Below are 21,462 nucleotides of genomic sequence, written 5' to 3'. Positions count from 1 at the left end.
AAATGGTTTCTTCTGATATGACTCGTTTTTAATCCACCGTGTTTTTTGTCCGAAGAACTACTACTACTACCACCAAAAAGAAATTATTTTATTGGATTACTCGTTTTGATTGTACTTTCTTTCTGCCATTTTACGTACGTTTCAATGATCATTCACGCGTTTGTTCTTGTTGCACCCTTTGAAAACCCGAAAACCCAGTTTTTTTTCAACATTACTTGACTGGGTATTAAAGAAGTCATGTGTAGAATTCAAGCATGTTACATGTCCTCATAGAATTACCCTATATTTTAATAACGATTTAGTTGCTAGCTTTTTTTTTTTTTGATTTTTCATGTTGCTTTGATGCTTTTATTACAAATTTTTTCCTTGACTTGTTGCAAAACGTGTTTCGGAATTAGTGATGTTTTTTTTGTACGTTTCCTGGTAATATTCAATGAACGGTTTTAGTTGTATTTATTAGTCAACTGAAGCATTGCTATCTACCATTTACTGCTAGGAATATCCTATAAAGGGGACAGCTGGAGAAGTTTAGCAACAATACTTGGGTTTGAATATTATATGCTCTCCAAGTGTTTTGAGTTTTTGCCTAACCGTTGTCAACTTCCAACTTCTTGCGCTTCCCATGAAGTTGCCTTGTAAGAGGCCTGCTCCTGATGGAGCTGACGAGAGGTTTGATTCTATGGCTCCCAAGCCGAAAAGAAGGGTTACCCTTAAGGACTGAGTTTGGTTTATTTATTTATGCATGAAATGAGACAAGTTTGGTTCTTTACGATTCTAAGCTATTTAATCATTGCATGTTTCCTTCTTGTTTTCCATTGCTGTTAGAAGCATAATGAGATTTGGAAGGCTTTCCTTTAATAGAATTGTGCTGAACCTGGAACCGATGCTTCAATCATGGGTTAGTTCAATCGTCGGATCATTTCGGGTTTACATTAGCAGCTTATCTTGTAACTTGAGATGTTTAGATGTAGTTTATGTTACTCGAACTCTTCATTTCCTGAAAATACTCGTGTTCATTATGCATCTCTGTTTTTAATTCTTGTACATGTCATTTTTTATTAGGTAAGGGAAGAAGTGGAAAGAGCAATTTTGTCTTCCTTTCAACCATCTTCAAGGTAAGCTATATTGGATCTATTGGCATAGAACACATGTTAAAAGATTTTGCTGCAATGGATTGAACACTAGAATATATCATTCATGTTTCATAAGTATTCATCTCAATTAACGGTCTAAAACTGGTATTTGTTTACCGGCGTTTTAGGTCATTGACTAATCAGATTGAAGCATCTAGAGGAAGAAGCTTGCAGTTACGATTCGTCAATAAACTACCCTCCACCATATTTACGGGACGCAAGGTTGAAGCCGAGGATGGGGAGACCATTAGGCTTATCCTAGTCGATGCAACTATGGGAATGATGATCTCATCTGGTTCACTGTCTTCTATTAAGGTTGAGATTCTAGTCCTTAACGGTGAGTTTGGCACTGATGAGCGAGAAGATTGGACAGAAAGTGAATTCAATGCCAGTGTTCTTCGTGAAAGAGAAGGTAGAAGACCACTGGTGACGGGATCTCAGTATCACCTTGGTTGACGGTGTAGGAACAGTTGATAATTTGATTTTCACCGACAATTCTAGCTGGATAAGAAGTCGAAAGTTTAGACTAGGAGCTAGAGTTATGCAGAGAATTCCTGGTGAATCGACAATCAGGGAGGCTACAAGTGAAGCATTCATGGTGAAGGATCATCGTGGAGAGTGTAAGTTCATTGTTCAAATGCTGTTTATAAACTTCAGCTTCAATAATCTCTTTTGTAAAACAACTAATTAATGCAACATATATGATATATACACATTTATGCAGTAATACAAGAAGCGCTACCCTCCCTTCCCTCATGATGAAGTGTGGCGTCTGGAAAGGATAGCCAAAGATGGTGCCTTCCATAAACGGCTCACCTCTAAAAATATTTTCACAGTCAAGGACTTCCTGAGGTTGCATGTTACCGATCCATCTGCACTGCACGATGTAAGAGAATAATCTCTTCATTTCAATCACAAAAATTTGAGCATACATGTTATTGTCATGGTCTATGTTACTTGATTTGAGATGAGTGCAGTTACGAGTATATGTGTGTGTGTTTGTTCACCTAGTTTACAGATACGAGTATATATATACATATATAGTGTGGATTTGTTCTGCTGACTGAATTGTGACATTAATTACTGCAGATACTCGGTAGTGGGATCTCGAATCGGGTATGGGATACAATCATAGATCATGCTCTGTCTTGTATTCTTGATGATGAGTGGTATTCCTACTATGGAACCGCACAAAGCGTTGGACTCTTATTAGACTCCATTTACAGAGTTGTGGCAGCAACATTGGATGGCGAAAACTACCACCTTGTGGAAAAATTTACCTTTTCTCAGAAGGTTAGTTTGTCATATCATAAGAACTCAAATAGATACATTCATTTACTGTACTTCACAGATATGTTTTATGTGACGATATCAAACAATTCTCTTCTTGATTTCCAGCTTCTTGTGGAAGATGCAAAGCGACAAGCTTACAAAAATGTTCAGTACCTGGTTTTGGTTGACAGGCGGGCAACTACGGGACCCTCAATGCCCTTGACAGATCTCCTGCCTGAGCCACTTAGCGTCCTGTCAACACACATTTTTCGTCCTACTAGGATTGAAACTCCTAAAAATAGGATAGAATTTTAGGATTCAAACTCTTAAAAATAGGATAAAATTTTGCTAGGATTCAAACTCCTAAAAATAGGATAGAGTTCTACTATTATTTAAATTCCTAAAGATAGGATCCACAAGCACTATAAATAGCCATTGTAACTCACCATTGTAACACACGATTTACACATAAAACATAGAGGAAAGCACGAGAAGATACAAAGGCAAAACTATTGTAAAGGATTCGAAAAGGAAATAAAAGGTAGCATTTTCTTTTTTCTTTCTTTTGCATGTGCACGTTATTTTTCTTGAGATTTGGTTTGAATAACCCAAAACGTGGGTTGCGCCGATGACCAAAATGGGTGGGGTTTCGAAGTTTCGAACCTAGATCTACCCCGAGGCTTATTTTTAAAAATCGGTTTGATTTTCGGTTAAAGGAGGGGAAGAGTTTTTTTTAAAAATCTATATTAGTCTCTTTATTTATTATATGAATATTTTATTCATTTATTTTTATTATTCATGTTATTATTATTATATATATATATATATATATAATTATTTTCATTTATTTTTTTACTATATTTTATTATTATTATATATATATATTTCTTTAATATTTACTTATAAGTCTAATATTACTATATATATATTGTAATTATTTTTATCTAGTCGTATATATTTTTTATACTTTTAATAGTTTATTTATATACCTATTATTAAATATATATGTAATTATTTTTATTTGATTATTTCTTTATTTATGTAATATATCTTATAACTTTATAACTTTATATTATTTTTTATTATTTTTGTTTTTTTATTCATTATTATTATATTATTATTTTCTTTAAAAAAAACCTTGTGTCTTTATCATTATCATTATTAAACATTATATTATATACTACTAACCTAGATGGCCTATTTTTTTTGTCTTATTTCTTACTAAAGCCCCCCCACTTTCGGTGAATTGGGAGGGTAGCTTTTCTATTTTTAAGTATTTGGTGTATATATATAGCTTATTTATTTTATTAATACTTTGATATATATATATATATATATATTTTTTTTCTTTTTTCAAATATTACTATATATAATTATTACTTTACTATTATTTTCTTACTTATTTATTTTATTTTTCCCTTGTATCTTATTTGTTTTCTTTACCTTGTTTATCTAACACATTTCTCGATTCTTTTTAAAGGATATTTTCAAATTAATCAAGGGTAAGTAATTAGGATTGAAACTTTACCTTTTAATTTAACTTGTTATTTTTCTTAATTAAGACAACTGGAAATTACGTAGTACCGAAAGGGCGGCTCAAGGGTGCTAATCCTTCCTTAACCGTAACCGACTCCCGAGCCCGACATATTTCTGGTAAGACGCAGATCAGGTAAGAAATAGGGTATCCGATCAACCCATTTATTTTTAAATAAATGATCGGTGGCGACTCCAATCCACATTTTTCTAAGTCGAAGCCCAATTCCGGGAACCAACCGAAAGGCGGTTGCGACAGCTTGGCGACTCCGCTGGGGACCTAGGTAAGCGAGTCAGGCTAAGGTAATTTCCAGTTGTCTTTTTAACGAAAAGGGTAATTTTAAATTTTAAGGTAACATTTCGATCCTTATTTCTTACTTTTGATTATATTTTTCGAGTAAATAGTTGTACTAATCGTTTTCTCATGATTTCAGCTTTCCAAACATTTTTCATCTAAGGCTCTAAACCCGAGCTCCGAACCCGTTTTAAGTGGGGGTGAAAGCGACGCCTTCGTGTGAATTTATTCACCGTATGGGCCTAGCAAGTAGCCTTCGGGATTCATATACCTTATGCCTTCGTGTGAATTTATTCTCCGTATGGGCATAAGGGAATGTGTCCTCTCGAGTTTAACTTAGTCCACACAAGCCTGTGATGGGTTTCGGACTAAGGGTCTGGTCGGTCCAAGGGGGCACCGACAAGAAGAACTCGGGTACCGTTTTTTAGAACCTAAACCGGGATATAATTGAGAATTAGAGCCCACCCCAAAACCTCATTCCAAACCTTAGGCTGCTTTGATTTTATTTCTTGCCTTACTTTATGTTCAAAGCATGCGAACTAGACAAATATGCGATTAGGATTTGTTTGAGATTAGCATGCGGGATAGAGATCATGTCCGGGTAGGAATAATAAGCATGTTGGGGTAGATATCATGTGGGGTAGGATTTTTCATTTTCATGATCGTTTTTTATTATTTTTCACCTCACTAACTCTTTTCATCTTTCTTTTCTTTTCTTTTATTTTCATCACTTGCATCATTTAAAAGAGGTATTGATCCACTAAAACGTGTTTGTTAAAACTCGAATAATCTGAATCCATGAACAAAGGTGTTGTAATACAAGAGATGAAAATACAAAGGATAGTCTACAAGGCGACTATGTGTGTCACATTCAATCCAGAAGACGTGGTGCCCACAATTGAAGAGTATATCACTCTGCTGCATTATAAAGGACTCAGAATGAACCGGGTCTACATCAAGCACAATGAAAGCTTATCTTTGAAGAACTGACTGGCAGAGGTTGCAGGGGCAGGATGAAGGTTATGTATCTTGGAAGTCCCTTTGAACACGACAATGGCAAAATGATAGCTGAAATTGGAGACCATTGCTGGCGAATTCAAGAAACAGATTAATGAACTTCACATAGTTCCTATCAATTAAGGGCTCCAATGACGAATTCGTTGGGAACAGGCTCAACAAAAGTAGGTACTCGAGATGCGATCATTCGAGACTTCTTGGACCAATACGAAAAATAACTCAACATTTTCACGGTTCATCCAGAGAGGCCGGAGCGGTTCGACAGGTTATTCAATCGGTGAAAGACGAAAGCAGAAGACTAGTCAACATATCAGAAGCTGTCAGGATATTTTTGTCTCTTAAAAGATAAAACATTTTTGTCCCCAATAAAGATTATTCATAATAACATGCACATTTCTTGGATCAATGCCTCGAACATTTCATGCATTCTTGCATTTTTTCATCTTCATCTACATTTTTAAGCATTTTCATAAACATGAAATTTCTTCCTAGATGATTCGATGAAGTGGATTTAACCACATGGAAGCAAGATTGTAACCTTAAAGAAAAAAACTGAAAACAATACAGTAGGAGCCTGATCAGCTGATTGTAGGACAAAGCCTGCCATGAAGATCTAAAGAATCTCCATATCCTAAGGGCTACGATGTTGAAGCTGTTAGCTGTTACCACATAAGAAACCCCAAACATTCCTCTAAAAACTGTAAGGCACTTGTCGAAGGGGGCATGGCATATACCATTTGCACTTAGAGGATTGTTTTGTTTGAACACGTCTTTGATATTTCATGTTTACTTAATCTTTTAAAGGATTGAAGTTATGCTACTTTCTAAGGTGGAGCAATTGAACAAATTTTAATCTTTAGTTCTTCGAATATTAAATGAATTAAGGATTCTTTTAACTCTTCAAGAATTATAGATTTTTGGCATATGACAAGATTAGACCTTTCTTATCATTTCTCAAACCCCAAAATGAAATACCTTAATCATTACCAAAAAGACCAAATTTTGACATAACTTCCCTTTGAAATTCTTGAACATTGTCTTTATCTTTTTGATACACCCATACCTTTCTTTGAGTCAAATAAAGTCACACCATTAGACTCAAAATTGACATTTTAATATCCAAGGCATTGAGTTGTTCATTTGAACATGAGCATTCTTCTAAGACACAATTTGGGGCATCTCGCCGGGAGCCTGAACATTGAGATATGTTGGGAGCAAGGAGCAAAAAAACAATTCATTCGAAATAATTCTATCACGCATTAACTACACTGTTTTCATGTGAATGAAATTAATCCTGAAAATCTATCCCCCTGGGGATACCTCTTCTGTGAGGACTTCCATGTATGAAATGATGAACGGCTTTCTTTCTTTATCCCTTTACAACAGGAGAAAATATATATCCCTTGTGTCCCCTTTTGAGCCTGTAGTATTTTTCTTCTGATCCAACCCTAACCAAGGATCACCCTCCATATTGGGGGGCAAGGTGGAAGAAATCTGCTCACATGAGTGAAGACATCAATCAAAAGGAGACACCAAAAGGTGGACCAAATGGCAAGTGCGAAGATCCAATCAAGAACAAAAAAGAAAAGAAGCAAAAAAGCAAAAAAAAACAAAGAAAAAGAGAAACAAGAACAAAAGAAAAAAAGAGCAAAAATCAAAAATAAAAAGGGACAAAAAGCACATGCAAAGATTCCCTAAAGACAAATGGCACATCAAGCCTCAAACTATGAGATTGATCAAGCACAATCATTCCCGAATCTCTGAATCACTTCACTCGAAGATCATGGAACATCCAGAGAAAATCCAGAGAAACACATATGAGCAGATCCAAATTGAGCAAGACAGGATTGAAGGCATCAGAATGAATTGATCCTTGGTTCAACACCCTGAAACACTTGTTTGGGCCTATTTATCCTTTTCTTTCATAACCATGAGCCTTGGCCTACATTACGTGTCTTAAAAGTCCCTTCTAATCATACATGGATTTCTAAACAGAAGATACTATCTTCAGATTTCATCCCGCCCATCAGGATTAATCTTTGTTTGCAAAAAAACAATGTAGTTAATGCATGGTAGAAAAAATAACAAAGGGGGGTTCAAGACGTAAATCCTGAATAACGTCTTGAAACCAAAGGAGGGTTCGAGTTCAAAACCTGAAAAGGCGGCTTGAATATAAAAATTGTGCAACTGAGGCGATCACACAAATTCCTTGATAAGGCATCGCACAATCTGTGTGTGACAACGAAGGTTGGGAGTCAGAGAACACTTCCAGCAGAGGAGCATGCAAGCTACCCCATCAATCCTTTGAGCATCAAATACCAAACCTTTGAGCATCAAATGCCAAACCCTTGACCAAACACAATAACATGAGACTTTTTATCTTTTCCTTACTTAACCATTTCCCAAAGATAGCTTTGATCTTGACACTTGTCAAATAACTATAATTTATTGAAGGATTAACATTGTAATTAATTCTTTGATATCCGTTGAACTCTAGTTTTATGATTCGTCTCAATTGTAAAACCGTGAAAGTGACAATATTTTCAAAACTCTTTTAATTGATATTTTCATAACTTTGAAAATAGAAGAGAAATAAAAATATTTTTTTCAAACAAGACAGTCTCTCTAGAGTGGATCTTGGTAAATGGCATGTGACTCTTAGACACAAAACTCATGCTCAGAATCAATGCTGAAGTATGAAATGAGGAACATTTGGGGCATCTTTGAAGATTCAACATCAAATATTGGGGCATTTTTGGATATTGAGTCATCTTTGGGGATTTAGCATCCTAATGCGAATTATCAGACCTTTTTCAGGAGATAAAATATAACCAATTCATGTTACATGCATCTTATGCATACATTTTAGAGCGTCATATCTATCATTTTCTTTCCACGTACATAATTTTTACAGCTTTAGAGTCAAGACGAAGGATACTCGATTCAAAAGAACCTTTACAGATTGATGTCGGTTGCTTAGCTCAGCAGCAAGAAGCTACACTTCAACCAACTCGACAGATAGAAAGATCGACATTCATTTTCAGATTCGACATTTCCAATATAAATTCTGTCTCGCTTGAGACAGTCTCATTTAATGCAGATGATTATCTCACTTGAGATTGCTTTTTTAAAACATACTTTGTCTCACTTGGGACTGTTTTACTCGAAAGAAGATTTATTTCACTCATGATTGTTTTTCTTAAAATAAGATTTGTCTCGATTGAGACCGTTTTCACTAGAAGAGTTTTGTCTCTCTTGAGACAGTTTCCCTTGAAACAAATTTTGTCTCTCTTGAGACAGTTTCTCTTGAAACAAATTTCGTCTATCTTGAGACAGTTTCCCTTGAAATAAATTTTGTCTCTCTTGAGACAGTTTCCCTTGAAACAAAATATTTGAATATGTTTTCTTTGAAACAAATTTCGTCTCCCTTGAGACAGTTTCTTTTGGAACTAAGTTTTGTCTCTCTTGAGACAGTTTCTCTTGAAACAATTTTCGTCTATCTTGAGACAGTTTCCCTTGAAACAAAATCTTTGAATTTATTTCCCCTAAAACAAATTTTGTCTCCCTTGAGACAGTTACTCTTGAAACACAAAATCTTCAAATTTATTTCCCTTAAAACATAATTTTGTTTCCCTTGAGACCGTTTCTCATGAAACAACAGATATCTTTGAGATCGTTTCCCTTGAAACGAATTCTATCTCTTTCAAGACAACTTCTTTTGAAGCATCATCTGAACTGTTACACTCAGCTCAGGCACATACTTGAGATGGTCGAGAAGCATTTCTCAAATCAAAAATAGAATGTGCACATCAGATTTGAATATTTGAAGAATTCAAGATCAGGGATCAAAATTTGAAGATTCAAGAATCAAGATTCCAGACAGGCAACTGGAGATCGAGATTTCTCTCTAGAGCCCCAAGATAACATATGTTGCATATGCATTTTAGGCACACCTAAGAGCATTGCATCCATAGCATCACATATATGCATAACTTTTTCAGGTTTTAGCTAGAGTCAATTTCAACTTCGCGGCGAAGGATATTGCACTCATAGCGACACAATTTGCTCGAGAGTGGATTTCAACTTCACGACGAAGGATATCTAGCTCGAAGCTAAACTTCACAATAAAGGGGTCTCCACGGTTTCAACTTCACGGCGAATGGAATTGTGTCCACCCGCAACATACAATACTTGGATTTCAACTTCACGACGAAGGATATTCAAGTCAAGGCTCAACTTCACAACGAAGGGGCCATCCGCGATTTCAACTCCACGACGGAGGATATCGTGGCACTCGAGACAACACAAGTTCAACTTCACAACGAAGGGACGGCTGGTTGTCAACAAACAACTTCTCAATTTCAGAGCCAATTTCAACTTCACAACGAAGGATATTGGACTCCAGACAACGCAAGTTCAACTTCACGACGAAGGGACCGCTGGTTGTCAATAAACAATTTTCCCAATTTCAGAGCCAATTTCAACTTCACAACGAAGGATATTGGACTCCAGACAATGCAAGTTCAACTTCACGACGAAGGGACCGCTGTTTGTCAACAACAATTTCCCAATCCCAGAGCCAATTTCAACTTCACAACGAAAGATATTGGACTCCAGACAACGCAAGTTCAACTTCACGACGAAGGGACCGCTGCTTGTCAACAAAATTTCATTCAGATTCAATTTCAACTTCACAACGAAGGATATTGGACTCGAGACAACACAAGTTCAACTTCACAACGAAGGGACGGCTGGTTGTCAACAAACAATTTCCCGGTTCCAGAGCCAATTTCAACTTCACGACGGAGGATATTGGACTTGGAACAATGCTACTTACTTGGATTTCAACTTCACGACGAAGGATATCCAACTCAAAGAAAGATTATCTGCCATCAAAATTGTCGAGTTCGACTCCATTCAGCTCGATGACACATCAATCACACTACTTTCCGGTTGCAGTCGAGGTTTTCAAGTCGAGAAGAGGACCTGGGTTAGCCGTGCCTTAGTGACAAGCAACCATTTTCAAACAACATAGCTTAAGTCAAGAAAAAAGCTATCTGTCAATGAAGATTTCTGAGTTCGATTCCGATCCAAGGTCTTTAAACCGAGAAGAAGACCGAAGGGTAACGGGAAGCCACGTGCAGATTCAAATTCCGAACTACGACTTTAATTTCATATCATTTCAAGATGAACTCGACTTCACGATGGAGGAGTCATCCGTAACTCAATTCGACAGGGAGTTATTGAAACATCAGAGTTAATTTTCAACTCCACTGAACGAAAAGTGTGTCTTTTAATCTTTGCCCTATCCCCGTTACACGACTATGGGCAAAGAGGGGCAGCTGTCAACACACATTTTTCATCCTACTATGATTGAAACTCCTAAAAATAGGATAGAATTTTAGGATTCAAACTCCTAAAAATAGGATAAAATTTTGCTAGGATTCAAACTCCTAAAAATAGGATAGAGTTCTACTATTATTTAAATTCCTAAAGATAGGATCCACAAGCACTATAAATAGCCATTGTAACTCACCATTGTAACACACGATTTACACATAAAACATAGAGGAAAGCACGGGAAGATACAAAGGCAAAACTATTGTAAAGGATTCGAAAAGGAAATAAAAGGTAGCATTTTCTTTTTTCTTTCTTTTGCATGTGCACGTTATTTTTCTTGAGATTTGGTTTGAATAACCCAAAACGTGGGTTGCGCCGATGACCAAAATGGGTGGGGTTTCGAAGTTTCGAACCTAGATCTACCCCGATGCTTATTTTTAAAAATCGGTTTGATTTTCGGTTAAAGGAGGGGAAGAGTTTTTTTAAAAAATCTATATTAGTCTCTTTATTTATTATATGAATATTTTATTCATTTATTTTTATTATTCATGTTATTATTATATGTATATATATATATATATATATATATATATATATATAATTATTTTCATTTATTTTTTTACTATATTTTATTATTATTATATATATATATATTTCTTTAATATTTTACTTATAAGTCTAATATTACTATATATATATTGTAATTATCTTTATCTAGTCGTATATATTTTTTATACTTTTAATAGTTTATTTATATACCTATTATTAAATATATATTCTTAATTATTTTTATTTGATTATTTCTTTATTTATGTAATATATCTTATAACTTTATAACTTTATATTATTTTTTTATTATTTTTGTTTTTTTATTCATTATTATTATATTATTATTTTCTTTAAAAAAAAACCTTGTGTCTTTATCATTATCATTATTAAACATTATATTATATACTACTAACCTAGATGACCCATTTTTTTTTATCTTATTTCTTACTAAAGCCCCCCACTTTCGGTGAATTGGGAGGGTAGCTTTTCTATTTTTAAGTATTTGGTATATATATATAGCTTATTTATTTTATTAATACTTTGATATATATATATATATTATATTTTTTTCTTTTTTCAAATATTACTATATATAATTATTACTTTACTATTATTTTCTTACTATTTATTTTATTTTTCCTTGTATCTTATTTGTTTTCTTTACCTTGTTTATCTAACACATTTCTCGATTCTTTTTAAAGGATATTTTCAAATTAATCAAGGGTAAGTAATTAGGATTGAAACTTTACCTTTTAATTTAACTTGTTATTTTTCTTAATTAAGACAACTGGAAATTACGTAGTACCGAAAGGGCGGCTCAAGGGTGCTAATCCTTCCTTAACCGTAACCGACTCCCGAGCCCGACATATTTCTGGTAAGACGCAGATCAGGTAAGAAATAGGGTATCCGATCAACCCATTTATTTTTAAATAAATGATCGGTGGCGACTCCAATCCACATTTTTCTAAGTCGAAGCCCAATTCCGGAAACCAACCGAAAGACGGTTGCGACACGTCCCAAATTTACTTCTGCAGCAATCTGATTTCTCGGTTGAAAACCAAGGTACAAGAATTTTCTAGTATAGACATTATATACTTGTCACTTCAATAAACAAATCGCAGGCTATATCGTAAACTCGTCTTGATTGAATTCATTCTTTTATGTATGTATGAAGATGAACCAGATACATCAAATAGTAATTTCAACCAATCATCAACATCCTATGCCTATGAAATGAAAGATGCCAATCAATTACAGGTTTCTTTACCACACGATGAGCCTGCTATCAAAGCTTTCAATCCAACCCTAAGAAACAGCTTCAGATTGGGAGGAATCTTCCAATCCAATGGAGAGAACAGTTTGTCATTTTTCACAGGTGATCATTTTGCGACCGAGGATAATTCTCAAGCTCAAATGCCAATCTGGACTTCAACTACTCCAGCATGGGGACTACCTAGTGGATCTAATATTTTGACTTTGGCCTCCGAATCATCGGTAGGCACCCTATATCTTCCCTAAATGTAAATAGCCAAACATTGGAGAGACCAGAGATGTGTGGCCCAAAGCTAGGTGGTTGAAGCTACAAGCTGTTATCCGATGGAGGTTGATTAGTCGCGGTGCCGCACGAAGGCGACTCGCCACCAGGTTTGTGTATATATAGTTACCTAGATTTACTTTAAAAGCAATTAAGCTTTCTCCAAGTATATGTGGATGCTCTTCAAGTTGATTCATGGGTGCAATCAGGGGGGCAAGACTCTCCTAGATGTTTTAGGTTAGAATATTTGTAGATCTTATGTAGTGTTTCCTCCCCTTTTGTAACAACTGAAACAAAAAAGGGTCCGTATAAAGAGTGTTTGTAAGTTGAAATCAATAATGCATTGCCATCTTAGACGGCTCAGGATAATTAAATTATGCATTTAAATGGTCAAATTATTAATCGAATTTTCATCAAAGTTTTTGTGCATTTTAGAATGCTATAATATGGAAGAACAAGATAATATAACATAACTGTTGTAATCATGAACTGATCCTCCAATGTGCAAGAAAATCTATGATTGATCCAGCAACAATTGACTCTGATCTCCTCTTGAAAAACACATCTCTCTTTACTTTTTGTCTCTCTCATCCTTTACAGTTGCTCTCGACAACACTATTTAGTTTATCTCTGCTAAAGCTCCAATCCCCTTTACATTCACTAAACAAAGCTTCGTTCTCAGCAAAATCCAATGCATGCCCTTTGGAAACTGCTTTCTCAATGGCTCTTATTGTCCCTGATGACCCCAAAGCTATTTCAAAGCCAAAATTTTTAACTTTCTCGATTAACCCAGATTCCTTAACGATATTCCTAGTATAGTTCCTCATATTCGGAGCTCTTTTAGCCTCTTCATCCCCGAAATTCTGTAGAGTCAAAGTGACGTTGCCAAGCTTCAAAGACGAACAAAATTCAACCTTTCCACGTAACCCAATGGCAAACTCAGTTGACCCACCTCCGATATCGACGTTCAAGGCCCGATTATCAAAAACCGGCAAGAACCGGGCTTCTTCTTCGGCTGATAAAACTTCCAACTTTGAACCCGGTGGTTTCAGCGACTGAGTCAATGAACTGAGACGAGTTTGGTTAAAAAAATATCTCCTTTCTTTCTCCCTTCTTTTAAAAATTTCTTTCCATGCAAATGAAACGCTGTCGAATCTTACTTCTTGCTTAGCGAAAATGTCATTGCATCGGCAATGTCAATTCTTCGGGTCCTTGTGTGTTCATTAAAAAATTCATACGGAGAACCTTTTTTTCTTTGTTATTTCCATTTTTATCACCTAAATTTCGTAAGATTTGCGGGCAGGATTTCTGTGATGTGATTTTACGCAAGAAATGATCTCGATGGTGAATAATGAGGCCTGCCCTTGATATTCCTCTTTATTAAGAGGCTAAATACGTAATTATGATTTAAACGACAGGGCATTAATATTCTATTGTGGATCTTTAATCATAGGACAGTTTTGAGGATTTGCAAAGGATGTTCGCCGATTTAATCGGGGGAGATGGCATGAGCTTTGACGTTAACAACGATCCAACAGGGACGAAGAGGGCACGTGTCACATCATCTGAAGGCATTGCAGCGAGACAATGCAGTTCCTATCTAGTGATGTCTACAGATGAAAACTACGTCGTTTTTATTTTTTTCAGTCAATTTAGGGTTAAACTTCATGTTCTTCCATTACTTGAAATTTCCTATCTTCGGTTTGAACTTTGAAGAGAGACATTTTACAAAGGATTCAATTCATACAGTAATGAGCAAACGATCATTACTGTGTAAACAACAATGAATACAGCATCAAGTAGGCAACCATCATTATATATGCCTATGTTCTGAAACTGATAAACAAACATAATAACAATTAACATGGAGACCAAACGTGCATATTTCAGCTATAATGTATAGACGCAGTAAACACCAAAATTCTGGAACTTGAAGCCTGCGGAAGATATATTGGCTTCAAAGGGCTCCTTCATGTCATTATCATACACCTCTTTTCACTTGGTTCGCCTGCCAAAAATTACAAGGAGAACAATAATTATGTTATAAACTACTAAATCAAATTCCAGAATAGCTTTGATATTGTTTCTCAGAAGAAGAATAAAAATAAGATTTGACGATTAATAAAGGATAAAGAGAATAACAAGAATTTTTGTTGGCCCCTAAGCAACTTTCATCATTCTCTGCTGTAAGAGAAATAATATACAAGGTTAAAAGTCTTCACAAGCAATATACATATCAACATGAACCACAAGCTGAGATTGATGAACATACCAGTTCAATAACACAAGGAATGGTGCCAAAGAGACCAACTCAAGTCAAAGCCCCAGAATAACAAGATCACCCTACATTCCATTAATGTTTTTTTTTTGACATGAGATAATCCATTTGATCCACAAGTTCCTGCAAATCATCAACCCAATCTGCAGGGTTTGCTGCCAAATCTTCAACTTGAACATCAACTTCAGCTTGATCACCAATCACGAGTTCCTCCCTCGATTCACCGCCTATTAAATCTTCATTTATTAACTCTTCCCATGTCGTATCATTAACACCCAAGGTGTTAGTCACACTTGAAACGGGCATTGGACTTGTTATGTGATCCTTGATTTCACTGCTGGATTCATTATCCATGGCGGATGTAAAAAACGTCTCGATCTCAGACTCAATGGTAGTCAATTCTTCTAGCTCATCGACTTGATCATTATCGACCACCACATGGACCGCTTCTTGTTGCAAATTCTCCAAGCTAGGGCTCGCTGCTAGTCGACGTTTTCGACCTATTTCAACCCCCGGAACATGTCTTTGCTGAGCGAGTTGCTTGATAAAAGTTGGGTTTCGTAGAGCCTTAGCAAGGAATGCCATTATCTGCTACTGTTTCCTCTATGTGTTCTGTAACCTTTCCTCTATTGCAACAACTTGGTAACTTGAATGCTTCTGCTGTTGCCTTAATCGCACGATTTCGGCATGTAAAACACTTCGATCCCTCTTTTGTTAGAAAAGTCAGCAAAAGAGGCTTGTTTTTTCAAAAATAGGGGATGCAAATTTTCAATAAAGGGGGTACCAAAAATAGGGTTAATTATAAGATTAGTCCCTAAGGCTCAACTATAAATACCCTAACCCATTTAGCTTCAAAATCATCCCAAATCATTTATTTCTCTCAATACTAGAGAGTTTCTTGTGAGTAGTGAGTGTTTTGTAAACACCTGTAAATTTTCTCTCTTAGTAAAATATCTGCAGCAGTCCGGAGACGTAAGCACAATTGGCTGAAATCCGTTATCAATTTTAGGTATTCTTTTTTCGCATTTATTTTGCATTCTCACTAATCTGGTTATAGGAAAATTACTTGTTACTTGTTTATTTCCCAACAACTGGTATCAGAGCTTTTGGTTGTGCATTTTGTCAATTTTTTTACGGGGTTACTATTCACATGAATAGTGAATTCATGAATAGTAAAAAAATTGGCGGCGATATGAGTTTATCGACGGAGGTGTTCTAATACACGGTGGTTCGCAAGAATTGTCAGAAATAATCCAAACGAAGCCAGATTCGAGTGGGAGTAATGATTGCAGACGAAGGGAATGTGAAAATTGAGAAGTTCGATGGTGCGGACTTTGGCTTTTGGAAGATGCAGATTGAATATTTTTTGTACCAGAAAAATCTATATCAACCTCTCTCAGGAAAACAACCAGAGGGATTGAAGAATGAAGACTGGGCTCTTCTCGACAGACAAGCCCTCGGAGTTATCCGACTGACGTTATCCCGAAATGTTGCTTTCAACATAGCAAAGGAAAAGACCACGACGAGTCTTATGGCGGCACTCTCTAGTATGTATGAGAAGTCATCAGCCTCAAACAAAGTTCATTTGATGAGGCGATTATTCAATTTACGGATGGCGGAAGGGGCATCGGTGGCTCAACACCTAAATGAGCTTAACACAATCACAACCCAGTTGAGTTCCGTGGAAATTGAATTCGATGATGAAGTTCGAGCTTTAATTCTCTTATCATCTCTACCAGACAATTGGAATGCTACTGTTACAGCAGTCAGTAGCTCGTCGGGAAACAACAATTAAAATTCGACGATGTTCGGGATCTGGTATTGAGTAAAGAAATTCGACGGAGAGAAGCGGGTGAAGAATCAACCTCCTCAGCCTTGCACACGGAGTCCAGAGGGAGAACTTCAGAAAGAAATTCAAATCGTGGCAGATCCAAATCCAGAAGGGGAAAATCAAGAACGGAAAAGAAAGATTTTACCTGTTATAACTGCTGCAAGAAGGATCATTTTAAAAGAGATTGCCGAGCACCGAAGAAAAATACTGGCGCACAGGAATCTGCCAACGTGACAAAGGAGACAGGTGACGCAATGATTCTAAGTGTCAACAGTCTGATTGAATCATGGATCTTGGATTCAGGGGCATCTTTCCACTCTACCCCATGCCGAGAAATCATGGAGAACTATGTCAGTGGTGATTTTGGGAAGGTTCATATAGCTGATGATGAAACCTTGAAGATCGTCGGAAAGAGAGACATCCGATTAAAGCTACCAAACCAGACCACCTGGACACTGAAAGGTGTGAGACATATTCCTAGTCTCAAAATAAATTTGATTTCTGTAGGACAGCTTGATGGAGAAGGATATAGTACAAACTTTTCATGCTGTGAATGGAAGATTACCAAAGGAGCACTCGTCATTGCTCGTGATAAGAAGACTGGTACTCTCTATATAACCTCAAATTTAGAGAATATCATTGCAGTAGCAGTAGCAGATGCTGCAGATGCTGATGGAAAATCAAACCTATGGCACCAAAGGCTTGGCCATATGAGCGAGAAAGGGATGAAGACACTTTTTTCAAAAGGGAAGCTGCCGGATCTAAAGAATGTAGATGTTGGACTATGCGAGGATTGCATCTTTGGTAAACAAAATAAAGTCAGCTTTGCAAAGATTGGTAAGACACTCAAGGCTGAAAAGTTAGAGTTGGTTCATACTGATGTATGGGGACCATCTCCAGTTCCATCTCTTGCAGGCTCATTATATTATGTCATCTTCATCGATGATTCAACAAGGAAGGTATGGGTTTAATTTCTGAAGAAGAAATCAGAAGTCTTTGATACTTTCAGAAAATGGAAGGCCATGATGGAAAATGAGATTGGTCTGAAAGTCAAGTGGTTGAGGTTTGACAATGGAGGAAAGTACAGAAATCGTAGATTCAGAGATTTTTGCGCAAACAATGGGATCAAGATGGAGACAACAGTTCACATGACACTGTAGCAGAATGACGTAGCAGGTCGCATGAACAGAACTCTGAATGAACATGCCATAAATATGAGGATACATGCCGGATTACCCAAATTTCTATGTGTTGAAGCTATCAACACTGCAGCTTACCTGATCAACCATGGGCCCTAAATTCCTTTGGATGGTGGAAACCAGATGAAGTTTGGAGCAAGAAAGAAATAAAACTTTCACACTTAAGAGTGTTTGGTTGTATTTCTTATGTACACATAGATTCTGCTGAAAGAAGTAAACTTGATGCCAAGTCCAACAAATGCGTCTTTGTTGGTTATGGTGGTGATGAGTTCGGTTACCGATTTTGGGACTACAAAAATTGAAAAATCATCAGAAGCAGAGATGTCATTTTCAATGAGAATGTGATGTACAAAGATAGATCAACTGTAGAATCAAGTAGCTCCAATACCAAAGCTGAAACAAAGGAATTTGTTGAGTTCGATGAGATTTCTAGAAATGATGTTCAGATCAATCCTGAAGTAGTTCAAGAAGAACTATACACACCAGAACTGAGACGCTCCTCCAGAATTCCTAAACCAACCCAACGGTATTCTCTTTCTTTGCACTACTTGTTGCTGACTGACAATGGTGAACCAGAGTGCTATGATGAAGCAATGAAAGTGGAGGATTCAGTCAAGTAGGAGTCTTCTATGAAAGATGAGATGGACTCGCTTATGTCAAATCAGACGTGGGAATTAGCTGAATTACCACCAGGCAAGAAAGCGCTCCACAACAAGTGGATTTACAGGATCAAAGAAGAGCTCGATGGGAGCAAACGCTACAAAGCAAAGATTGGTTGTCAAAGGCTTTCAGCAAAAAGAAGGTATTGACTACAATGAAATTTTCTCTCCAGTCGTAAAACTATCTACAATCAGACTGGTGTTGAAAATTGTAGCTGCAGAGAATTTACATCTTGAGCAGTTAGATGTAAAGACAGCTTTCCTTCATGGTGATTTGGAGGAAGAAATCTATATGAGGCAGCCAGAAGGTTTCATAGAGGCAAGCAAGAAAAACCTGGTATGCAGGTTGAAGAAGTGCTTGTATGGTTTAAAACAAGCTCCTAGACAATGGTACAAGAAGTTCGATAGCTTCATGGGTAGCAGTGGTTTTACCAGATGCCAAGCAGATCATTTTTGCTACATCAAGAAGTTCAACAACAACTTCATTATTTTCTTGTTGTATGTTGATGACATACTTGTTGCAGGTTCAGACATGCAAGAGATTATAAACTTGAAGAAAAAATTGTTGAAGCAGTTTGCAATGAAAGATCTGGGCGCTGCAAAGCAGATTCTAGGGATGAGGATCAATAGAGACACAAAGTCGGGGACTTTAAAGTTATCACAGGCTGAGTACATCAACAAAGTACTCTCCAGGTTCAACATGCAAGATGCTAAACCAGTAAGTACACTTTTAGGTGTTCATTTTAGACTCTCCAAAGAACAATCACCAAAGATGGAGGAAGAACGTACATACATGGTGAAAGTGCCATATGCCTCAATAATTGGAAGTCTGATGTATGCCATGGTTTGTACCAGACCAGATATTGCTCATGCAGTGGGAGCTGTTAGCAGGTACATAAATAATCCGGGCAAGGTACACTGGGAAGCAAATCAAATGGATCCTCATATATCTGCGGGGTACTACAAACAAAGCACTTTGTTTCAAAGGTGGAGATACGATACTGACAGGCTATGTAGATGCTGACTTAGCCAGAAACGTTGATATTAGAAGGAGCACTACAGGGTATGTCTATACTCTAGGAGGTACTGCAGTGAGTTGGGTTTCTCAACTACAGAAGATAGTTGCTCTCTCCATAATTGAAGTAGAATATGTCGCTGTTATGGAAGCCAGCAGGGAGATGGTTTGGCTCCAAAGTTTCTTGGAAGAGTTAGGCAAGAAACAAGAAAACAATGTATTATATTGCGATAGTTAAAGTGTCATCCATCTAGTAAAGAATTCGTCTTTTCATTCCAGGACGAAGCACATACAATTGAGATATCATTTTATCTGGTCTCTTCTGGAAGATGGGATTTTGAAACTTGAAAAGATTAGTGGAGCTCAAAATCCAGCAGACATGTTGACAAAGACGGTGACCATGGACAAACTGAAGTTGTGTTCAGCTTCAGTTGGCATGCTAGAATAACAAGACTTGAAATGGTGCTGCATTGATCGAGGTGTGAGAAAAGATTAAAATCAGTCTTCAAGTGGGAGATTGTTGGAAAAGTCAGCAAATGATGCTTGTTTTTTCAAAAATAGAGGGTTGAAGATTTTCAATAAAGGGGCACCGAATTCGGTGCCCTAATTTTTAATTAAAATAAAAATAGGGTTAATTACAAGATTAGTCCCTAAGGCTCAACTATAAATACCCTAACCCATTTAGCTTCAAAATCATCTCAAATCATTTCTTTCTCCCAATACTATAGAGTTTCTTATGAGCAGTCCAGAGACGTAACCACAATTGGCTGAACTCCGTTATCAATTTTGGGTATTATTTTTCCGCTTTTATTTCACATTCTCACTAATCTGGTTATAGGGAAATTACTTGTTACTTGTTTATTTCCCAACATCTTTAGTCGTTCAAGCTCTTCATCTAATCCGAATTGTCCTAACTCAACACAAACTCCTCCACCTTGATGTTGCGAGCTCGACACCAAATTTCTTCTCCTCTTGATCGTTTTCAATAGGTGTTTTTGCCCTCCCAAAAACCCTTTATTTGTAAATTCCCATCTATCTAGATCAATTTTTCGAAAACCCTGCATTCAAATCCACCATTAAATTGAATATTGCATGTTGAATTGTTGATGAAAACTAAGTGAAAATGAGATAATTTTGAAGTGAAATTACTTACATATGTATTGAGCTGGCGAACGAAACTGGATAAATTGTTGTGCTTGAAGTACCTAGGAAGCAGAGTGGTGGAGAATTTATGAGAGTCCCAAACAATGAAGTTGTTTCGAGCTTTACTCCATGAAACCACTGCATCCGTCGAAGAGTCTTCGACCATTTCAAAAGTTTTGATGAGGAACGGCGGCAGACCAATCTCGTTAAGCCCTTCCCGCGGCTGCGGAGTGGCATTCGAAGACGATGAAGATGATGACAACTATGTCGTTCCAGGGGCAGCAAACGTCACTTGAGTTTCCTCTTCCTTTATTACCACTCCTTCCATCAATCCTTGTACCAATACTCGGTGTTACTATTAGAGTGTTCTACTTTCCCCCCTATGTTCTATCTGAAAAATCTTCTTCAATCTTTGTAGGAAAAAAAACAACTAACAGAGTTCGTTGGATTATCAATTGTATGGGAAAGAGGGTATATTTATAAGTGGCAGTGGAGAAGAATGTTCTGGAGAGATTATTATGTGTTGAGTTCTGTAAGGTGGCGTTTGGTTCGCTGGAATGTTTCTGAGGGAATTGGAATCTGTGAAGGAATTAAAATCTGTCAGGAATTGGAATTCAATTCCATATTTTGTTTGGTTGGCAGGAAATGGAATTGGAATCCAATT

At 36.7% G+C, this 21,462-nt stretch overlaps 2 protein-coding genes and 1 pseudogene across 3 annotated transcripts; 2 read left to right on the top strand and 1 right to left on the bottom strand.

The window, feature by feature from the left end:
- The first annotated feature begins 796 nt into the window (after positions 1–796).
- On the top strand, positions 797–2,459 carry LOC120128729 (calmodulin-binding protein 60 F-like). 2 transcript variants are annotated; one of them, XR_005516653.1, is made up of 5 exons: positions 797–898; positions 1,063–1,115; positions 1,262–1,753; positions 1,858–2,019; positions 2,223–2,459. XR_005516653.1 is itself a non-coding variant. In XM_039146359.1 (3 exons), the coding sequence occupies exons 1-3, from the start codon at positions 833–835 to the stop codon at positions 1,587–1,589; spliced, it is 447 nt and encodes a 148-aa protein (XP_039002290.1). In that variant the 5' UTR covers positions 797–832; the 3' UTR covers positions 1,590–1,851. The 2 variants fall into 2 exon arrangements, 1 of the variants encoding a protein (XP_039002290.1); XM_039146359.1 differs by lacking the exons at positions 1,858–2,019; positions 2,223–2,459 and having other exon boundaries at positions 1,262–1,851.
- Positions 1,675–12,951, top strand: LOC120128685 (calmodulin-binding protein 60 B-like). The gene is made up of 6 exons (XM_039146315.1): positions 1,675–1,753; positions 1,898–2,019; positions 2,223–2,426; positions 2,532–2,653; positions 12,152–12,201; positions 12,314–12,951. The coding sequence occupies exons 1-6, from the start codon at positions 1,675–1,677 to the stop codon at positions 12,655–12,657; spliced, it is 921 nt and encodes a 306-aa protein (XP_039002246.1). The 3' UTR covers positions 12,658–12,951.
- Positions 12,952–14,652: 1,701 nt separating this feature from the next.
- Positions 14,653–21,168, bottom strand: LOC120128788 (annotated as a pseudogene).
- Between the last annotated feature and the right edge of the window lie 294 nt (positions 21,169–21,462).

The sequence above is a fragment of the Hibiscus syriacus genome, unplaced genomic scaffold (assembly GCF_006381635.1).
Source record: "Hibiscus syriacus cultivar Baekdansim isolate YM2019G1 unplaced genomic scaffold, ASM638163v2 tig00110482_pilon, whole genome shotgun sequence".
Lineage (NCBI taxonomy): Eukaryota > Viridiplantae > Streptophyta > Magnoliopsida > Malvales > Malvaceae > Hibiscus > Hibiscus syriacus.
Note: the sequence above shows the minus strand (reverse complement) of the source record. Positions and strands in the feature narration are given on the sequence as shown.